The following is an 18,178-nucleotide window of genomic DNA, read 5'->3' as shown; positions in this document are numbered from 1 at the left end:
CCTCAGACTTCTGTCACAACTCAAGTGGGTGCAACCCTGCAGAAGTTCTCTGACGACTCCTCCATCGTAAGCTACATCACCAACGATGATGAGGAGGAGTATAGAGCCCTGGTGGAGAGCTTTGTGGGGTGGAGCGACAGCAACCACCTCCAACTCAACACCAGTAAGACCAAGGAGCTGGTGGTGGACTTCCGGAGGGGCAATAAGAGGCCCCCCCCCCGATTCCCATCACCATCCGAGGGGAGGAGGTGGAGACATATAAGTTCCTTGGGGTACACCTGAACAATAAACTGGACTGGTCAGACAACACAGAGGCCCTCTACAGTAAGGGACAGAGCAGGCTGTTCTTCCTGAGGAGACTCAGGTCCTTCAATGTTTGCAATAGACTGCTGCAGTAATTTTACCAGTCTGTAGTGGCCAGCGTCCTCTTCTATGCTGTGGCATGCTGGGGGGGCTACACCAACTCGAGGGACACCAACAAGCTAAACAAGCTGGTGTGGAAGCCTAGCTCCGTGGTGGGAGTCGAGCTGGTCAGACTAGACGTGATGGCAGAGAGTGGGATGAGAAGGAAGTTGGCTGCCATCCTGGAGAATCCCTCCCACCCCCTCTACGACGAGCTAGTCAAGATGAGAAGCACATTCAGCCACAGACTCATACCCCCCCCCCCCCCGACACACAACTAACCGCCTCGGACAGTCCTTCATACCAGCGGCCATCAGGCTCCACAACAGACATCCAACTAGAACTAATAGGAACCCAAGGAGGACAATAACACTACCGTATGCATACTGCACCTTATGTGAATACTGCACCTTATGTGAATACTGTGATACTGTGAATACTGTATATTTCAGTTAGTTAGATAGTAAATTATAACACTAACTTATGCATACTGCACCTTATGTGACACTGTGAATACTGTATTTTTTCAGTTAGTTAGATAGTAAATTATATTGACTTATTTGTTTACACTGCTTGTGTTGTTTTTACTACCTGTACCCCCCATCCCCCATGCTGCTATGATGCCTGAATTTCCCCAAGGGAATCAATAAAGGAATATCTTATCTTATAAGGCCTGTGGGACCATTAGACTGGTATCATTATTATAAAGTGCATTCCCAGTGAGCCACTGCACCTCTTACCTGATACAGGGTAAATATCCTTCAATGGATAAATCACCTGTTGGAAAGAAACAACAGAGTTAAGTATAAGTCTTATTTGTCATCAGATTAATACACACACACACACATGCAATGGGCAACCCACAGGAACACACACACATGCACTGAGTCGCTGACTAAATGTTCTCTGCACCTCCCATCCCGTCGTCCTTCCCCCCAAGGGCAGCCGGGAGCAGACAAGGGCTGTGGCGAGCACCGCGCCCGGGGACCAATCCAAGTGCTCCTGTCCGTCTTCGTCAGGGACGCGACAGCGTTAGCAATCTGTTGTGCATGTTTTTCCATTGGGTTTATCTTATCGGGAGGGGTAACCCTTGCGAGCACGGGGAGAACATGTAAACTCCACACAGAAAGGCCCGGAGATACACCCCCCCCCCCCCCCCCCCCCCCCCCACCCCACCTGGGTACCTGGCAACGCAGCAACCTGGTCCCCAAGCGGGAATCAAACCCAGAACCTTCTAGCTGTGAGGTGACAGTGTTAACCCCTACACCACCGTGCCGCCAATAATTATATTTTTTTAAGCTTTACTCAAGTGCTCTTATTTGCGTTTTTGGAAAATGTGAAAGCCTCGACACAGTAAGTAAACTACAGTAGGGTAAACTACTTCTATGGAAGAACTACTTTGTTGTGCGGAAGGCTACCTGCTCGCGGAGTGTTCCGTCCGTCAGGTAGGGCTTCTGGGGGAGGAAGAGGATCCCTCTGGGGCCGAAGCACGTGACCATCTGAACGAAACCTGAAGAAGAGAACGGTATGGATGTTGTTTAGCAGGAATCACAAGTCACCCTGCCATCATCTCTCTCTCTCACTTATTCGACGTCCGTAAAGCTTTTCAACACCACGGGTCTTTCCATTCTTTTGAAGTCTAAATTCAAGAATTCAGTGCTTTGGAATAAAAAAGGCCCTGTACACGGTCTTCACTCTTTATTAACCCTTTCATTACCACACTACCAAAGGGCTAACCCTTTCACTGCGACACGACAAAGTATGAACCCTTTTAAGTGAAAGGGTTAAGATCAATGTTTACAAGGACTTTGGTCAGGTTATCTCTACAGGACTCATTAGGTGAATTAGTTATGATCAGCTAAGGCCTTGTAACGTGCCTAAAAGAAGTGATGATCTCAATCTTAATGTCCTTCTGGGCGATGGGATCTAGCGGAGTGTCTCCTCCTGCTCTCTCTGTTCCCTCTCTGTGTGTCTCCTCCTACTCTCTCTGTTCCCTCTCTGTGTGTCTCCTCCTACTCTCTCTGTTCCCTCTCTGTCTCCTCCTACTCTCTCTGTTCCCTCCTGTGTGTCTCCTCCTACTCTCTCTGTGTGTCTCCTCCTACTCTCTCTGTGTGTCTCCTCCTGCTCTCTCTGTTCCCTCCCTGTCTCCTCCTACTCTCTCTCTGTTCCCTCCCTGTCTCCTCCTACTCTCTCTGTTCCCTCCCTGTCTCCTCCTACTCTCTCTGTTCCCTCCCTGTCTCCTCCTACTCTCTCTGTTCCCTCCCTGTCTCCTCCTACTCTCTCTGTTCCCTCCCTGTCTCCTCCTACTCTCTCTGTTCCCTCCCTGTCTCCTCCTACTCTCTCTGTTCCCTCCCTGTGTGTCTCCTCCTACTCTCTCTGTTCCCTCCCTGTCTCCTCCTACTCTCTCTGTTCCCTCCCTGTGTGTCTCCTCCTACTCTCTCTGTTCCCTCCCTGTGTGTCTCATCCTACTCTCTCTGTTCCCTCCCTGTGTGTCTCCTCCTACTCTCTCTGTTCCCTCCCTGTGTGTCTCCTCCTACTCTCTCTGTTCCCTCCCTGTCTCCTCCTACTCTCTCTGTTCCCTCCCTGTGTGTCTCCTCCTACTCTCTCTGTTCCCTCCCTGTCTCCTCCTGCTCTCTCTGTTCCCTCTCTGTGTGTCTCCTCCTACTCTCTCTGTTCCCTCCCTGTCTCCTCCTACTCTCTCTGTTCCCTCCCTGTCTCCTCCTACTCTCTCTGTTCCCTCCCTGTGTGTCTCCTCCTACTCTCTCTGTTCCCTCCCTGTCTCCTCCTGCTCTCTCTGTTCCCTCTCTGTGTGTCTCCTCCTACTCGCTCTGTTCCCTCCCTGTCTCCTCCTACTCTCTCTATTCCCTCCCTGTCTCCTCCTACTCTCTCTGTTCCCTCCCTGTGTGTCTCCTCCTACTCTCTCTGTTCCCTCCCTGTGTGTCTCCTCCTACTCTCTCTATTCCCTCCCTGTCTCCTCCTACTCTCTCTGTTCCCTCTCTGTGTGTCTCCTCCTGCTCTCTCTATTCCCTCCCTGTCTCCTCCTACTCTCTCTGTTCCCTCCCTGTCTCCTCCTACTCTCTCTGTTCCCTCCCTGTCTCCTCCTACTCTCTCTGTTCCCTCCCTGTGTCTCCTCCTACTCTCTCTGTTCCCTCCCTGTGTGTCTCCTCCTACTCTCTCTGTTCCCTCCCTGTGTGTCTCCTCCTACTCTCTCTGTTCCCTCCCTGTCTCCTCCTACTCTCTCTGTTCCCTCCCTGTGTGTCTCCTCCTACTCTCTCTATTCCCTCCCTGTCTCCTCCTGCTCTCTCTGTTCCCTCCCTGTGTGTCTCCTCCTACTCTCTCTATTCCCTCCCTGTCTCCTCCTACTCTCTCTGTTCCCTCTCTGTGTGTCTCCTCCTGCTCTCTCTGTTCCCTCCCTGTCTCCTCCTACTCTCTCTGTTCCCTCTCTGTGTGTCTCCTCCTGCTCTCTCTGTTCCCTCCCTGTCTCCTCCTACTCTCTCTGTTCCCTCCCTGTCTCCTCCTACTCTCTCTGTTCCCTCCCTGTGTGTCTCCTCCTGCTCTCTCTGTTCCCTCCCTGTCTCCTCCTACTCTCTCTGTTCCCTCCCTGTCTCCTCCTACTCTCTCTGTTCCCTCTCTGTGTGTCTCCTCCGCGTGAATACCAAACCAAGCCGCATTTCTCGGAGACGCTCTCTGATTGGCCGACGCCCGTTTCTACACTGGTTAAGCTTAGGCACTCTTCGAAGTTGGTTAAGGTTAGAGTTTGTCTTAGAGCGTGACGGCAAGTTCTTTCGATGGTTAAGCTTAGGCACTCTTTCGAAGTTGGTTAAGGTTAGAGTTTGTCTTAGAGCATGGCGATAGAACGCCAGGTAGTTTGCAGGCTGTTTGACGAGGAAATATGCAAAGACACAGCTCGTCACGGATTGGGCAAACGCGTTAGTGGCCAATCAGAGAGCGTCAGTTAGGGTGCCCACCTGTCCCACGATTCGCAGGACAGTCCCGATATTGGGACGTTTGTCCCGCGTCCCGCTACAACAAAACAATGTCCCGCAATTCAAAGATAAAAAAATAAAAAATAAAATAAAAAAATTATCTTTCAAAGATTATTATTAAAATTTTTTTTTAAATGTTGTTAATTGAATGCCTCGTTCCAATACCCTCTTATATTTAAAATAAAAAAATCGGGCGACGTCACAAACCAATGTATTGCGCAGCCGAGCAATAGTATCCAGCTGCAGGACCACAGCACCGACACACTCAGGACCGCGACACTTTGCGGACCCACACTCTCCAGACCCTCGCTCCCATTGGCTGATTTGGGTCACGTGACCGTCCCACCCAATGGCTGAATTGTGGGTGCTGTGGTCCTGCAGCTGGATGCATCTCCAGCCGAGGCTGCAGAGCGGAGCAGCTCACTCGAGTCTCGCGAGTCGCGCTGTCTGTCACCTGTCCGAGCGAGGCCAGGGTAGCTGTATGTGTGACGTCAGTCACTCGAGTAGTCAGAAGAAAGACCGCCAATATTACTGATACAAGTTGTTTAGCTAGATAAGAAAAACAAGGAAATGGAGGCAAAAAAAAGAGACTGCTCATATAACAGAGACTGGGACAAGCAGTATACGTGGCTGAGATCCGTTTCAGATGATCCCCAAACTGGAGGAGAGGGGGACGTCACGTATAGTTGTTCAGAGGAGCGCCTCTTCAGCAAGTCTGGCCCGGCTATTATTGAGAACTGAATCAGAGGGTCGGTTTGTTATAATAACAGAATACACGGGGAGTATCGCCGGGACACTGTCCAGAGGGAAGGGGGCAATAGAATCCGGAGGCTAATATCCCCAAAACCGGAGGTGAGTTTAATAAGATTAATAACAAAATGAGCTATATATAGCCTACCGTCTGCGTCGAATATGATATAAAGGCATTTAAATAATAAATACATTTCTTTAATTTTAATTAGCAATAAAAAAAAAATTAAATACTTTTTTTGCCACTCCCCCCCCCCCCCCCCCCCCCCCCCCCCTACGTGTCCCGCATTGTCCCGCAAAAGCAGTGCTGCTGTCCTGCGACTGAGCCATTTTGACCTGGTCACCCTAGCGTCAGTCAGTGCCAATCAGAGAGCGTCTCCGAGAAATGCGGCTTGGTTTGGTATTCACGTGTCTCCTCCTGCTCTCTCTGTTCCCTCCCTGAGTGTCTCCTCCTGCTCTCTCTGTCCCCTCCCTGTGTGTCTCCTCCTGCTCTCTCTGTTCCCTCCCTGAGTGTCTCCTCCTACTCTCTCTGTTCCCTCCCTGTGTGTCTCCTCCTGCTCTCTCTGTTCCCTCCCTGTGTGTCTCCTCCTACTCTCTCTGTTCCCTCCCTGTGTGTCTCCTCCTGCTCTCTCTGTTCCCTCCCTGAGTGTCTCCTCCTGCTCTCTCTGTCCCCTCCCTGTGTGTCTCCTCCTGCTCTCTCTGTTCCCTCCCTGTGTGTCTCCTCCTACTCTCTCTGTTCCCTCCCTGTGTGTCTCCTCCTACTCTCTGTTCCCTCCCTGTGTGTCTCCTCCTACTCTCTCTGTCCCCTCCCTGTGTGTCTCCTCCTGCTCTCTCTGTTCCCTCCCTGAGTGTCTCCTCCTGCTCTCTCTGTCCCCTCCCTGTGTGTCTCCTCCTGCTCTCTCTGTTCCCTCCCTGAGTGTCTCCTCCTGCTCTCTCTGTCCCCTCCCTGTGTGTCTCCTCCTGCTCTCTCTGTTCCCTCCCTGTGTGTCTCCTCCTACTCTCTGTCCCCTCCCTGTGTGTCTCCTCCTGCTCTCTCTGTTCCCTCCCTGAGTGTCTCCTCCTACTCTCTCTGTTCCCTCCCTGTGTGTCTCCTCCTACTCTCTCTGTTCCCTCCCTGTGTGTCTCCTCCTACTCTCTCTGTTCCCTACCTGTCTCCTCCTACTCGCTCTGTTCCCTCCCTGTCTCCTCCTACTCTCTCTCTGTTCCCTCTCTGTGTGTCTCCTCCTACTCTCTCTCTGTTCCCTCCCTGTGTGTCTCCTCCTACTCTCTCTGTTCCCTCTCTGTGTGTCTCCTCCTACTCTCTCTCTGTTCCCTCCCTGAGTGTCTCCTCCTACTCTCTCTGTTCCCTCCCCGAGTGTCTCCTCCTGCTCTCTCTGTTCCCTCCCTGTGTGTCTCCTCCTACTCTCTCTGTTCCCTACCTGTCTCCTCCTACTCGCTCTGTTCCCTCTCTGTGTGTCTCCTCCTACTCTCTCTCTGTTCCCTCCCTGAGTGTCTCCTCCTGCTCTCTCTGTCCCCTCCCTGTATGTCTCCTCCTGCTCTCTCTGTTCCCTACCTGTCTCCTCCTACTCGCTCTGTTCCCTCCCTGTCTCCTCCTACTCTCTCTGTTCCCTCTCTGTGTGTCTCCTCCTACTCTCTCTCTGTTCCCTCCCTGTGTGTCTCCTCCTGCTCTCTCTGTTCCCTCCTGTGTCTCCTCCTCCTGCTCCCTGCTCTCTCACCACTATGCGCCTCCCACAGGCGGTTGAGCACCCTGAGCAGGGAGGTCTTCCCGGTGCCCGTGTTCCCCACCACCAGCAGGTGGCAGCCCTGCTTGATGGTCAGACTGAGATCCTCCACTAACAGCTTGTCTGAGTCGGGGGACTTGTACGACAGCCGGTCCAGGATGAAGGCCGTCTCCACTGGGCCCCCGTGGATATCCAGGTCACTGTGTGGGGGAGAGAGAGGGAGAGAGAGAGGGAGAGAGAGAGGGAAGAGAGAGAAGGGAAGAGAGAGAGGAGAGAGAGAAAGAGAAAGAGAGAGAGAGAGAGAGAGAGAGAGAGAGAGAGAGAGAGAGAGGGGAGGGAAGGGAGAGAGAGAGGTGAAGGGAGAGAGATAGAGGTAGAGGAAGGGAGAGAGAGAGGGGAGAGAGAGAGGGCGGAGGGAGAGAGGGAGGGAAGGGAGAGAGAGGGGAGAGAGAGAGAGAGGGAAGAGAGAGAGGGCGGAGGGAGAGAGGGAGGGAAGGGAGAGAGAGGGGAGAGAGAGGGATAGGAAGGAAGGGAAAGAGAGAGGGAGGTAAGGGAGAGAGAGGGGAAGGGAGGGAGAGAGGGGGAGAAATACACGTCAGTCACATCATTGACTGAGATGTTATTACGATGTCGATGACATTTCAAGAGCTGAAATATTCAATAACAGAACACTCATGATTACAAAATACAATACTTTTATTCTGCACCTTTCTAAAAAGCTCTGTGGATGTATTCTTTTATTTTATTAATTAATATCTTATTAAAGTTGAGTTTTTAAACACACACCCTCACACACCTTTTCTTATAAGAGTGTTCACAGATCAGATCATATGAATCGACTATACATTTGAAATGATGTCAATGACTAGTAAAGGATTTTCTAAAATGGACTCGGGCTTCGAATAACATCTCTTGTGCTCCAGGTGAAATGTCTGCTTCTATGCCGCATTGCCGTTTCACTGATTTGTCAAATCCCGTATGAGATCCTCCCGAGAGTGACAACACAGACTTCACAGAGAGTCCAGAACCTCCCCCACCTGTCGAAGTCGTAGGTGTCTCCCGAGGCCGGGTCGTAGTCACACTGCCTCCTCAAGACGTCATCCATCACCTCCCTCAGCTCCCCGATCCTGACGGGAACCAACGAAGAAGAAGAAGGAGGCGGGACCACATTCATCACCAAGAAGCGTTGTCACACACACACACACACCACACACCACACACACACACACACACACAGCAGAGTGACAGGACTCAGGTGCTACTGTACCTGTGGGTGTATCCTGCCACGTCTGACAGAGTGGTGGACAGGTCTATGAGCTGACTGAAGCCGTTGATCAGGTAGATACACACAAAGGCATTCTGGCGGAGAGATGGAGAGAAACACAAAGACACAGGAAAGAAGAGAAAGAGTTAGTGAAAGAGGAGAGGGGGGGGGGGGTAGTGAGAGAGAGAAAGTGACACTGAATTCCAACATTTTAAAAATATTGCCCAGGCTTCTAAAATCTGATAGACAGGGAGAAATGGACCCTCATCAGTGTTGGCTGATAAAGACGTCACTTTCTGCCACAACAAAAGGGACAACCAGTAAGACACAGACAGAGGCCTGGGCCCTCATTCATCAACGTGACGTAGAAAATGTTCTATTTCCATACTTAAGCACAGATCTTAGAATGTGTGCACGCACAAAAGAAACGGGATTCATCACACGTGCGTACACAGGTCCTACGCACACCTGTCATGATAAATATCACCGTGGTCCTACGCCGCGGCTCGTGCACACTTTCACGTATTTGCATACCAGAACCGCCCCGATTAACCATATACGGTAATGGACCACCCCCATGAAATGTGGAAAAGTGGACTAAGCCGAGGGTGTTGTACACTGTCGGATATTATATCTATTAACTTCCTAAAAGACCATTGCTGCCTGGACACCACAAACACTAATAAAGACCATTAACCACTGTTTTGCCGTTGCCCGTTAGTGTCATTAATGCACGCTGGAATAAGAATGCCTTTCTTAATTTATTTTTAATATTAATAATTATTATAATACAATAAAAGACAGCTCCGTCTTTTAATACACATATATTGTACAGTAACGTCAAATAAATACTACAGTCCCCGCTGAAATAAAGGTTCTGCACGCACATACCAGCAGTGATCTACAGCATAAAAGATAGCCACTTTATAATACTATTCTGAGTAGATAATTCATCTGTATCGCAACAGAGTCACGGATCTGGTCGGGGCAGGTAGCATTATGTCGGGAAAATCTTTATGAAATAAACAAAAGTGAATTAAAGAATTTAAAAACAAAGTTTAGCATATTAAATCGTTTTATAAGCTTTCTGAGTAGATAATTCATCTGTATCGCAACAGAGTCACGGATCTGGTCGGGGCAGGTAGCATTATGTCGGGAAAATCTTTATGAAATAAACAAAAGTGAATTAAAGAATTTAAAACGAAGTTTAGCATATTAAATAGTTTTATAAGCTTATAGCTTTTTTCGTGCTGATTTGAGAAGGGTCCAGCTGCAGAGCCGGAGAGCAACTCTCAGGGCCAAGATAGCACTTATACTATTTTGAGAGAGACAGCAGAGAGACAGACAGCAGACTGAGCAGAGAGACAGACAGACAGACAGACAGACACTGTTCCACAGTGTGTGTGTGTGTGTGTGTGTGTGTGTGTGCGTGCGTGTGTGTGACTACTAGTCTAATAGTAGAGACTCAGCCCCCCCCCCCCCCTCTGGACCACCTCCTAGTAGAGACTTCTCTAGGAAGAAGACGAAGATGAGGATTAAGGCGAGACACTGCAGGTGAATAGGCAAATATACTTTTTTTGTTGATTTTGAGATTGTTATATTTTGCTTCCTAAACATGTCTTCTATGAAACTAGTGACAATAAAACGTCAATAACACACATTTAGTTGTTTATTTGACTTCATTTAGCCTTATTGCATCCATAAATGTCCACATATTTAATGGGGAAGTGCCTCATTTGCATATATAAACATAAATTTCAGAAAACTTGTCTCTACTAGGAGGTGGTCCAGAGGGGGAGGGGGGTCTCTACTGGGAGGTGGTCCAGAGGGGGGGGGGGTCTCTACTAGGAGACTAGTGGTCACACACACACACACTGTGGAACAGTGTCTATCTGTATGTCTGTCTGTCTGTCTCTCTGCTGTCTGTCTCTCCGGCTCTGCAGCTGGACCTTCTCAAATAAGCACGGAAAAGCTTTTAAGCTTATAGCTCCAATTTGGGTCCCAAATTGCGGTACAAATGAAGGAGGTGTCTCGGGTAGTGGACTCTAGTTAATATTATGTTCTCTCTGCAATTAGACTGCCCCGCATTCATTCATTCATCCCTATCTGATGCTATCTCTGAAAACAGTTCCTGCGAGCGCAGTCAGTGCACCCGATAACGCTATATATATAAACCTGCATTCATTCGGAGAGAAATACCTATTCCACATGCTATTTAGGGTTTGACAATAATTACACTAATATCGCTATTTCACAATGAACTATAATGAATTACGGGGGTCATACAGAACACGTCAGTCAAGCTTATTTCCGCATTGAAACTAATGCATGCAACTGATCTATGCCGTCCGTCTGCAGTCCCCATATTCTACCACAGGGCGTCAGCTAAGCATGGTCCGACCTGTGCTTAAATATACGCACAAAGTCAAGCACAAGTTCAAATAGATAAATCCCACACTTTGCTTAGGAAGGGTCGTACGCACGGCTTAAGCACATATCTGTGCGTAAGTCAGGTTGATACATGAGGGCCCTGGTCTACTGTAAACAAATACACTGAAATATGTCCATCTCCTTTAGGTATTTATGTATTTCTTCTTTATTATTAATGAATGTATTGTACAGTACTTGTATTATCCTGCTATCGGTAGATTTAACAGTTGATTGTTATTTATTAATAGACTAATGAATGTCTTGTACAGTATTATCCTACTATCAGTAGACACACACACACACACACACACACACACACACACACACACACACACACACACACACACACACACACACACACACACACACACACACACACACACAGTGATAAATGGTAAATAAAATGGTAAATGGTGCATTTACTGTATATAGAGCCTTTATCCAAAGAGCTTTACAATTTTCAAAAAGTTTACAATCTTCACCCATTCACACAACGACAGCGGAGGCGACCATACAAGGTGCTCATCGGGAGCGATGTCTTGCTCAAGGACAATTCGACACGCTGCCCGGGGAGGAGTGGGAATCGAACCGGGAACCTTTCCGATTACCAGATGACTGCTCTGCCTCCTGAGCCACTGTCACCCACTGTCGGACTCTGCGTGCTACCTGTGGGTGTATCGTTTAACATTTTATATTCATAACTACATTTTATGGAAGGATAATGTCACATCAGTAAAATATAGTTTTCAAGTTTTATTGAAATGTATTTATTGTATATACTTCATACAGTGAATATAGTAGAAGTTGGATGTAGGTTTATGGCACAATCAACTTTAATTGGGAGAGTTGGGGATTCCTGGGTGGAGTTTTTGCGAAAAGGCTTTAAAATGAGATGCCAGAAGAAGCATTGAATTCAGTCAGTGGATTTGGTTGAGGAGAAATTATGTCAGCTGGGGGGCCAAAGTAAACAAAGGGTAAGAGTAGGGATGCTCGATGTTGGCTTTTTTACCGATACCGATATTGTCCAACTCTTAATTTCCGATACCGATATCAACCGATACCGATATATGCAGCCCCCCCCCCCCCCCCGCCCAAAACTGAATAATTTCAGGTAATTAACATTACATATGTCTTGTTGTGGAATTAACATAACATTATGCATACTTTTGACAATAAATAAAATCAGAATTTGTTCTTACTTGCTTGCCTGGGTAAATAAAGGTTATAGAAATGTAAAAATAATATATATATATATATTTTTTTTTATTGGAAAACCGATACCGATATTTTCCGATATCACATTTTAATGCCAATATCGGCCGATAATATCGGTAGGCCGATAATATCGGACATCCCTAGGTAAGAGTATTCCTTTTCTTCTCGGTTCTTGCCATTTCATGTGTGATATTGTTATCAGGAATAACTCTGTTTTCTACATACTGTAAGGACAGGATAACACAAGGACGTTCTGCATATGGGTGTCATGGAAAATGACCACTAGCATGGAGCGGGGTGGTTCTGGAACTAACTGTTGAGCCTTCCCAAGGTGTCGTGGGCCTGACTTGACAAAACACCACCAGTGAAGGGAGGTCCCCCCTGCGTGAACACTTTCGGCAACCAACATGCACTTCCGCGTTTCTCTAATTGGCCGAGCGCGCGCATGAGCCGCAACGCGCTCCTCAGAGGCAGGAATACTAAGCTCCCCCTTAAGCTCCAGGAGAGAGGAGAGAGGCTGAAAACCCGCAGTTCTTGCCCGACTGATGGGAGCCGAATCCCGGATCCGATTTTTCTGATGAATACCCCCAAAACATGGAGGTCCCGAACACAAGTTATACAAATGGAAGTATTGATTGTGCCGTAACGAATCATTAAAAAAAGATACCGTTAACTGGAATATGTTGTGCCTTTACACATATGTTGGATTATGTAATTGGTTTGTCATGACAAACAAATAAAAAAATCGCGATTATGCATGTAGTCACTGTGTGTTGTTGTAGCCACCGGGTAAATCGAGATTTTTTTATTTGTTTGTCATGACAAACCAATTACATAATCCAACATATGTGTAAAGGCACAACATATTCCAGTTAACGGTATCTTTTTTTAATGATTCGTTACGGCGCAATCAATACTTCCATTTGTATAAATTGCGTTTGGGACCTCCATGTTTTGGGGGTATTCATCAGAAAATTCGGATTCCGGGATTCGGCTCCCATCAGTCGGGCAAGAACTGCGGGTTCTCAGCCTCTCTCCTCTCTCTTGGAGCTTAGCGCTCGGCCAATCAGAGAAACGCGGAAGGCGCTCGGCCAATCATAGAAATGCGGAAGTGCATGTTGGTTGCCGAAAGTGTTCACGCGTCCCCCCTTGATAACCCTGGTGATGTGCTGGCTCTCACTGCCTAGTGGGTTTCTTTATTGAGTGCTTATCTTTAGAATTAGGGCACAAGCATCTTGTGTTTTGTTACAACTATACTGTATATTTCTTAGGAACTGTAATAAAAAAACTCTAAAAAAAATAATTTAAATCTAAAGACCAAAGGAATCAGAGGAATGATCTATTTCAATTAATCAAAATAGCATTCCTGCGTATTTAGGTGAAATGTCCCTTTAATAGTTTGTCATGATGATACTTATGAAGGGCTAAATCAGGCAGTTGTAAAGTTACTGTAATTGTCATACAGTCACTGAGGTTGGAGATACTGTATACCCTGCATGATCTCCCATGGCAGAGAGACAGCCTTGACATACAATGTAACAGATGGACTGTCTTGTCAAAATAGAAGTCGTTGCTGCCACCCAGTGGCCAAATGCAGTAACGGTTGACATTTTAATGGAACAGCACGGGCAGCCTGTAGCTGTTCCGCAACCGTTGCTATTTCCGGGGGAGGCCTGATTGGCCCCGACAGGCACGTGACCCGCCGCGGCCACGCCCCGCGGCAGCCTCAGGACGCGGCAACGAGGCTGCTGTGGTTCACAGGCGCTTTCCGCCTTCAACGCCGCCCGCAGCATTAGGAAAGAGTTTGCGGCGCCTTTCACATCGCAGTCATCAGTCATAATAATCGCGCCGCAGTCGGCAGTCATGCAATCATTTATCATTTAACATTTGAAAGGCATACATTGTTGTATGAAATAAAATAGTATAGAGACATATGTACAGCGTCGCGCCGCAGTCGGCAGTCATGCAATCATTTATCATTTAACATTTGAAAGGCATACATTGTTGTATGAAATAAAATAGTATAGAGACATATGTACAGCGTCGCGCTGCAGTCGGCAGTCATGCAATCATTTATCATTTAACATTTGAAAGGCATACATTGTTGTATGAAATAAAATAGCGGGGAGAATATGCTCACGCGAGCGGCATCGCTGAGCTCTGGTGACGGTCTTATTGGGGCTTATGCCGAGAACAGCAGTAACACAACATTGCAACTGTTGTGTTACTGCTTTCTGACCGAATTAGTCATTCATTTGTAGCTATAAAGACATATTCATAATCCAACATATGTGTAAAGAAACAACATATTCCGATTGGAAGGACTCCCAGCTCCTTCCTGCTGCATCTCACAGGGCTGAGCTGTGCACGGCTTTAGTCTCACACGAGTGAGGAGGAGCGGAACTTCGGAAGACCGCTGGTTCTCCAACATACAGCGGTGTGCTCTTCAGAATGTACCGGGAGAAACGTTTACTGTACCCCGCAGACATAATAAGCATATAAGCAGTGCTTACTAACGTTATTAGTTACGTTATTTCTGACCGAATTAGTCATTCATTTGTCTAGCACAGTCTCTAACAGTGTAACAGTAAGAAGCATTTTGGATAAAAGTATTCTGTACTTCTGTATGACAACAATGTATGCCTTTCAAATGTTAAATGATTAAATGATACACAGCTAAATCTACGCTCTCGCCTCTCATCCTGCTTTCGCCAACGGCAGCGATGTGAAAGGCGAAGCGAACTCCAGGAGTAGCGCGCTTGCCGCTGGGGCTGCCGCGGGGCGTGGCCGCGGCGGGTCACGTGCCTGTCGGGGCCAATCAGGCCTACCCCGGAAATAGCAACGGTTGCGGAACAGCTACAGGCGCACGGGCAAGCCACCATACGTATAATGACCATTTCCCATCGACTGTGTGTGTTGTTGACTGGCGGATCGTTGGGTTAAAAAAAGTGATGGTTTGGAATTATTCTCATCAGGGTTCCCACAGACATTGCAAAATGAAATTCAAGGACTTTTAAGTACTTTTCCAAGCACTATTTTTCATTGTCAATGATGTCACTCGAAGGATACAATACAAATAAAAAATAAAAAATTTAACCATCTTCTTGGCCTGCTTGCCAGCAAGCTAGAGCATCACGCGCGAAGAAATGAGGAAAAGCAGTTGGAGCGCACGAGACAGCGACTCGTCTGAATTGATTATAACAGAACAAAAAAATAGATTTTTGATTCAGAACAATTTGATCATGGTCATGGATGAACAAAACATTCAATGCTTGATGGTTGATTTGAATTTCATGGACTTTTTAAGCACCTTGTTAAAAAAATTGCCTCGACTTCTTTTTGTAAAACAATCAAGCACTTCAATGACCTTGTGCGAACCCTGTCTCATGACCATCGTGGGAGGAAAAACCACAACCCTTCCTTTTTCTCCATCCCCTTTAGAGCCCTATTCGAATTGACCCATCTCAACCCTATCTTCCCTTGGACAGAGTGACAGTTGTGATTGGAGGGTCAAGAAGAGAGGGCAGGGTTTCAGATCAAGGTCAATTACAATGTGGTTGTGGACAGGAAGTAAACCAGTTTTCTATGAGGGGGTTTTACTGCGTAGAATAAGCAGCATTGGGACAGGCTGTGAGCCTTATAGAACACTGACCCCATTCCTAGGTAGATGCATTCATTTACATTTAAATTTAGTAATTTAGCTGACGCTTTTATCCAAAACGACTTACAAGTTCTGTACGACAAGTCATCAGGAAGGGTACAACTCTATCAGCTGAGTAACAATGTTCATCAAAGTGTTGAGTGCTACAGTGTAGGTTCGTTTATTAGGACAGGTGCATGACAGTAAGGTTAGTTAGGGTTAGATTTTCAAGAACTAAACATTCTAAAAGCTACAGAAAAAACTACAAAACCCATGAAGCTGAATGCCTACCCTACTGATGAGAGCACTGAGCTCGCCAGGGCTGAGACCGTCATAGATACCAGTGAAGATCGGGATGGCAATGATGATGTAGCTGAGAAAACCACCCAGGTAGTCAAAGGTGTTCACTCCAACTAGGAGAAGAGAGGAGAAGAGAAGAGAAGAGAAGAGAAGAGAAGAGAAGAGAAGAGAAGAGAAGAGAAGAGAAGAGAAGAGAAGAGAAGAGAAGAGAAGAGAGGAGAGGTAGGGAGAGGAGAGGAGAGAGACGGGAGAGGAGAGATATGAGGAGAAGAGAGGAGAGATACAAGGAGAGGAAAGGAGAGAGGAGATAATGAGGAAAAGGGGAGAGAAAGAGAGGATTGTGGAGAGGAGTGATAAGGGGAGCAAGGAGGAGAGGAGAGAGGAAGTGAATATATCCAAAGAGTTTAGTCAAATACATCTGGCTTGTTTGTACAGGGTTCCCACAGACATTGCACAATGAAAATCAAGGACTTTCAAGTACTTTCCCAAGCACTATTTTTCATTTTAAAGGGGCATTTAAAAGGATAAATGGGTTATGGGTTCCAACAATTAGTTACACTTTAGATTAAAAAAATAAATAAAAAATCTTGATTCAGAACCATTTTATCATGGATGAACAAAACTTTCAATGTGAATGGTTGATTTGAATTTCAAGGAACTTTTAAGCACCTTGTTAACCCTTTCTCTGCCACGCTTATATCCATCCTTGTAGCCAGTCTGCCAGCTCCATTTGTCTATGGAGATGTTCACCTACTTTGCAGGGCTATAACTTTTTAAATTGTATTGCTAAATTGACATTACTATGGCCCATTCAACATCGATTAGCTATCGTTCAGGGTGTAGGAACGTTTTTCTTTTTCATTCACACATTCATACAAAAATATGGTCTAGAGTATAAATATGTTTTTATCGTTTTCTGCAGTATTTCATAGAACGTGAGTTATAGCCATTTATGCATATATTAGATCATCAAATGCAGTTTGATAGCGATTGACGCCAGATTAAAATTTTCAATTGTACAAGGTCCTAAACGTCATGACTCATCATCTGCTGGTGACCGGAGGGGGGGGGGGGTCGTTTATAATGCAATGACTGACGTTAAATGTTTCATGTAGTATGGGTGATATATTGATCATAGCAGTTTGTATGGATAATAATAATCAAAAATGCTGAAACTCACCGCAGCTTCCTCGTAGCGATGGGGGATGATACTGGAGCAAAAAGATCGCTATTATAGGATGTTGATCTAGGTGAACCATTTCCGGGTTGTATAATACTATATACGTCCAAATAATGTTGTTTATCGAGTTATGGCAACGGATCGATTATCCAGTGTGTCCAGATGGAGTCCCGCAAGCGATAGCGAGTGGCGGACGGAATAGGGGTGACACCAAGCACTTCCGGCCCCACTTCCGGTTTGGCAACTCGCCGATTGGCCACCAGGTGGCGGTATTGAAGCGCTGGAGAGTTGAGCGGAGTCCTACAGCACCAGTCAAGGATCCGTGGGTGAAATATGAATACCATGACAGAAATTTGAAATATTGATCTCAAAGACGCTGTAAAACGTCATTGGCAGATTAAGCATGGCGAGGAATGACGTCTTAAAACGTCATCGGCGGAGAAAGGGTTAAAAATGGGCTGTTTTCAAGGAATTCCAGGCCTTGACTTTTTTTCCCCGTAAAAATTCAAGCACTTCAAGGACCTTGTGCGAACCCTGTTGTTTGTAGCACAGAAACACCTAACGACAGATGGAGAGTGTGAGTGAGTGAGTGAGTGAGTGAGTGAGTGAGTGAGTGAGTGAGTGAGTGAGTGAGTGAGTGAGTCTTACTATAAAGCCAGAGCTCCTTGTTCATCAGGCTCTTCTGAGTAAACAGTAGACTCTGTAACCTCCTGTCGGTCCTCATGTGCTCCACCTTACCAGCCCTGCACACAACACACACACACACACACACACACACACATGTTACATGTATGAGGAGAGAACAGAACAGTTATACATGACACCAGTATATTTGGGCAGCAACCTAATCACCTGTAAACCACCTATTGGAAAAACTATATTCAGAGGGTGTGACTGTAAACATAGTAAACATATATTCTGTGTGTGTGTGTGTGTGTGTGTGTGTGTGTGTGTGTGTGTAAACGTCATACTCGAAAAAAAACATATTCTGTGTGTGTCTGTAAACAACCTATTAGAAAACCTATTCAGTGTGTCTGTAAACAACCTATTAGAAAAACTATATTTTGAGTATGTGTTTGTAAACAACCTATTGGAAAAACTATATTATGTGTGTCTGTAAACAACCTATTAGAAAAACTATATTCAGTGTGTGTCTGTAAACAACCTATTAGAAAAACTATATTCAGTGTGTGTGTCTGTAAATGATCTATTAGGAAAACTATATTCAGAGTGTGTGTCTGTAAACGATCTATTAGGAAAACTATATTCAGAGTGTGTGTCTGTAAACGA

At 46.4% G+C, this 18,178-nt stretch overlaps 1 protein-coding gene across 1 annotated transcript in view; it reads right to left on the bottom strand.

Annotated features, from left to right (window-relative positions):
* abcd4 (ATP-binding cassette, sub-family D (ALD), member 4) overlaps positions 1-18,178 on the bottom strand; it is a 47,126-nt gene that overhangs the window by 8,467 nt on the left and 20,481 nt on the right. The window contains exons 8-14 of the mRNA XM_084314576.1: positions 17,537-17,631; positions 15,700-15,821; positions 8,127-8,218; positions 7,897-7,986; positions 6,854-7,059; positions 1,821-1,912; positions 1,143-1,179 (exon numbers count right to left, since the gene is read on the bottom strand). Coding sequence (XP_084170702.1) covers positions 1,143-1,179; positions 1,821-1,912; positions 6,854-7,059; positions 7,897-7,986; positions 8,127-8,218; positions 15,700-15,821; positions 17,537-17,631 — 734 coding nt within the window. The remainder of the gene's footprint in view (positions 1-1,142; positions 1,180-1,820; positions 1,913-6,853; positions 7,060-7,896; positions 7,987-8,126; positions 8,219-15,699; positions 15,822-17,536; positions 17,632-18,178) is intronic.

The sequence above is a fragment of the Notolepis coatsorum genome (assembly GCF_963971535.1).
Source record: "Notolepis coatsorum genome assembly, chromosome: 5".
Lineage (NCBI taxonomy): Eukaryota > Metazoa > Chordata > Actinopteri > Aulopiformes > Paralepididae > Notolepis > Notolepis coatsorum.
This window is presented reverse-complemented; position numbering and strand designations above follow the sequence as displayed.